The 3,554-nt window shown below is 53.0% G+C and overlaps 1 protein-coding gene across 2 annotated transcripts in view; it reads right to left on the bottom strand.

Moving 5' to 3' along the window:
• Adap2 (ArfGAP with dual PH domains 2) overlaps positions 1 to 2,778 on the bottom strand; it is a 25,874-nt gene extending 23,096 nt beyond the window's left edge. The window contains exons 1-2 of one of the 2 annotated variants that reach the window (XM_021213000.2): positions 2,580 to 2,778; positions 1,808 to 1,938 (exon numbers count right to left, since the gene is read on the bottom strand). In XM_021213000.2, the coding sequence (XP_021068659.1) occupies positions 1,808 to 1,938; positions 2,580 to 2,673 (225 nt within the window). In that variant the 5' untranslated portion in view covers positions 2,674 to 2,778. The remainder of the gene's footprint in view (positions 1 to 1,807; positions 1,939 to 2,579) is intronic. The other variant, XM_029546513.1, reaches the window with a different exon arrangement.
• Between the last annotated feature and the right edge of the window lie 776 nt (positions 2,779 to 3,554).

The raw sequence follows: 3,554 nt of genomic DNA, 5'->3' as shown, positions 1-3,554 counted from the left end.
TAGCCCTGGCTGTCCTGGAACTCACCTTGTAGACCAGGCTGGCCTCGAACTCAGAAATCCGCCTGCCTCTGCCTCCCGAGTGCTGGGATTAAAGGCATGAGCCACCACGCCCGGCTATGACCAGCCTGTTCTACACAGTGAGTTCCAGGACAGCTGGGGCTATGTAGAGAAAACCTGTCTATAATAAATAAATAAATAAATAAATAAATAAATAAATAAATAAATAAATGCCTGTGGTTTTCACTGGCTCTGAGGCTGGGCCAGGAGAAACTGCTTCTCAGGAGCCATCTCACCAGACAGGAATAGCCCTGGTATAACATGGGGTATTGACAACTATGCCTTATATAAGAACAGCCCCTTATGGTTCTCACATCATAGCATATTGGGTTCTCTCAACAATTTTAACACTGCTATTTTGTTAAATAAAGTGGACGCCGGGGTTCAGACAGGTTAAGTGGCTTGTTAAGGCAACACTGTTGGTTAACACAAAATGAGGATCTGAAGCCAGCTCTGCCGGACCACAAAGCTTATGTTTTTTTTCTCTCACTCAATCCACAGACAGCCAGGCCCCCTCTTAGCCCTTAAAGCCTACAGGAGGCTGGGGCAGCTAGAGAATGAAAGTGGCTGCCAGCCCTGTAGAATACCCCATGTTACCAGAGACTCAGAGTGGGCATTGTGTCCAGTAATATGCTGATGTGCCCATGGGTGTGACATAGCTGGGTTAAAGGCAGGGACGCCAGGTTTGTAATTCCTGTCTTTGGACACAGTGAATACTATCTTCCTCCCTGGGGACCCTGGAGCTGTGTCATAGATATGTATTGCCTTTGGACCCCTGGTGGTCTCACCTGTCCCAGTAAAGACATTGCAGGGGCTTAGAAGGCAAAAACCTGTGAGTGTATTGGCTAACTGGCTGAGTACCCATCTTTCCTTTGCCTAGAATGGAAGCCTTGGATGGTTACCCACTTTGTCTTTTCAGTGTGTTCTTTCCACACAGAACATAGTAGGCTTCCAGCCATGATGTCTGTGTGGATTGAATGGTAAAAGGCCCAGCCCAGATCCCACCATAAAGGGGAAGTGCTCAGTGGTGTTACCCGCTTCCCCCGTGGCCCTTAAACATCTGTGTTCACCAGTGCAATGTTGACCTGCCTGCTCTCTTAAGGTTTTCTGGCCAAGATGCCTTTACCCCCTAAGCTGAGGATTCCAACATACTAACTGGGCAGGGAAGCACAGTGGGCTGGGAAAGGGTGACGGACCTTAGGCTATGAATCCGATGTTTCTCTTCCTTGCTTCCTGTCTCCTACGAATGATGACAGTAACTTAATTCACTTTGTGTCTGGGCTTAACCTGTTTTGTTCTTACAGGAGCCAGTGATAGGGAGAAGCATGTCCAGTACATGGGTGTGGAAACAGACTCCATAGTCAAGATTAAGGCCCTAGCGCAAGGGCTGGAGTGATGGCTCAAGAGTGAAGAGCACTTACTGCTCTCACAGAGGACGTAGGTTCGATTCCCAGCACCACTATGGCTGCTCACAACTATTGGTTACTCCGATTCCAGAGGCTCTGGTGCCTTCCTCTGACCTCTGAGCTCCTGCGCATGCATGGCATACATACACTCTGGGATAGACACACACACACACACACACACACACACACACTCAGGACCTTTGCTAAGACACTGTTTCCTTTCATTAATAATTGCACCTCTCTGGGCTTCATTTTCCTCCTCTGTGGAATAGGAGAAACACCTGCGTCCCACCTCTTCTCCCTCACGCCCAAGTCCAAGAATCTACACATGCATGCCAGTCTACCTCCACCATACTGTCGTCCCAGAAGTCCAGTCTCACGGATTTAACTTTGCTGATGTCTGGGAAGTTGCGGTGGACGCCAGAGCAGTGGAGACAGATGAAAATTCCCAGCTTGTAGGAGGCCCAATCAGGATCTGCAGGGTGGAAGAGCAGGATCTCCGCTGAGCTGGACAAGGACTGGACTAGGGTGCGGGGACAGGCTGGGCTGGACAGTTAGGATTCTGGGTCAGAGGCAAGCTCTGCCCATGCCGGCAATCCTTTCTCTCTTAGTCCCCAACCTTGGACAACTGAGGTGATAGCATGAACCGTGATTAGCCCACCCTTTGGCTCGACGACACCCAGGAGACCTCGGAAGGGGGAACGGAGGAGAGCGGGCAAGTGAGGGACTCGCTTGGAGGTTCGGGGTCCGGAGCTAGCCACATCAGCATCCTCGGTCATCGCGCGCGGCAGTGAGGGTCGCGGGGGGGGGGGCAGGAGGCACCAGGGTGAGGACCTCAGGGTCCGAGGGCGCGGGAAGGGCTCGGGATCGGAGATAGTGTCCAGAGCCGGGTCCTGGGTGGTAAGGTGCCGGGTGAGAGAGCGAGAGGGACCTGGGCTTCGGGAGCAGGGAGACGGAGGACCGTCGGGGCTGCCCGAAACTCTCCAGCGAGAAGGACTGGGGTTCCAAGCGAGAGCGAGTCTGAGTAGCGCGTTGACGTGCTCCTAGGGAAGGAGCCGGTGGGCCAGGGGCTGGGGCCGTGGCTGGCTGCACCTGCCCCGCACACCGCGCCCTTACCCGCTGCCCCGCAGTCGGCGCAGTGCCCGTTGCCGGTGCCCGCAACCTGCAGCAGCTCCAGCAGCCGCTTCTTGTTGCGCTCGCGGTCGCCCATGGCCGGCCCAGAGGTCTCAGCGGAGCTCAGCCCCGCCACCTCGGTGCTTTCCGCTCCTGGACGCCCATGGTCCGGCGTTTCCCTGGCCGCCGGAGAAGGATTCAGATCCCCAAGCCTTCAGGCCAGTTCGGCTACCGGCCCCGCCCACGGGACAGCAGGCCCCGCCTCCAGGTGTTAGGACACGCCCCTGGAAATGTGCCCCGCCCCAAGGCAGCTCAGCCGAGCTCCACCGCCTGAGGGGAGGGACAGAAGCACCCCAGAGCTAATCTGGGTTTATTCAGTCGCTCTGTACCTCATTGCCCACATCTGGAAAAGAGGCATATGAGACTAGTGTGGCTATTTCCTCATTATGTCTGCACTGGAGGGACAGCTTGTAATACTCAGGGAGTTCAGAAAAGTACAAGATTCATAAGGTTGGGGAGAGAGGACCCTTTGCTAGAGTTGCCTGTAATGTGTGCAGGGAGAACTAGCTAAATAGCATTCATGGGGTTGGAGAGATGGCTCAGCAGTTAAGAGCGCTGCCCTGCGGGGCTGGTGAGATGGCTCAGCGAGTAAGAGCACCCAACTGCTCTTCCAAAGGTGCAGAGTTCAAATCCCAGCAACATGGAGTTCAAATCCCAGCAACCACATGGTGGGTCAAGATCTGACTCCCTCTTCTGGAGTGTCTGAAGACAGCTACAGTGTAGTTACATATAATAAATAAATAAATCTTAAAAAAAATAAAAAGAGAGAGAGAGAGAGCGCTCTCTGCTCTCCTAGAGGTCCAGAGTTCAATTCCCAGCAACCATATGGTGGCTCACAACAATAGCATATATATATATATATATATATATATATATACTATTTTTTTTTCGAGACAGGGTTTCTCTGTATAGCTCTGG

This window comes from Mus pahari, chromosome 14, assembly GCF_900095145.1.
Source record: "Mus pahari chromosome 14, PAHARI_EIJ_v1.1, whole genome shotgun sequence".
NCBI classification, from domain to species: domain Eukaryota; kingdom Metazoa; phylum Chordata; class Mammalia; order Rodentia; family Muridae; genus Mus; species Mus pahari.
The sequence above is the reverse complement of the archived record's forward strand: the minus strand, read 5'-3'. Positions and strand labels throughout refer to the sequence as shown.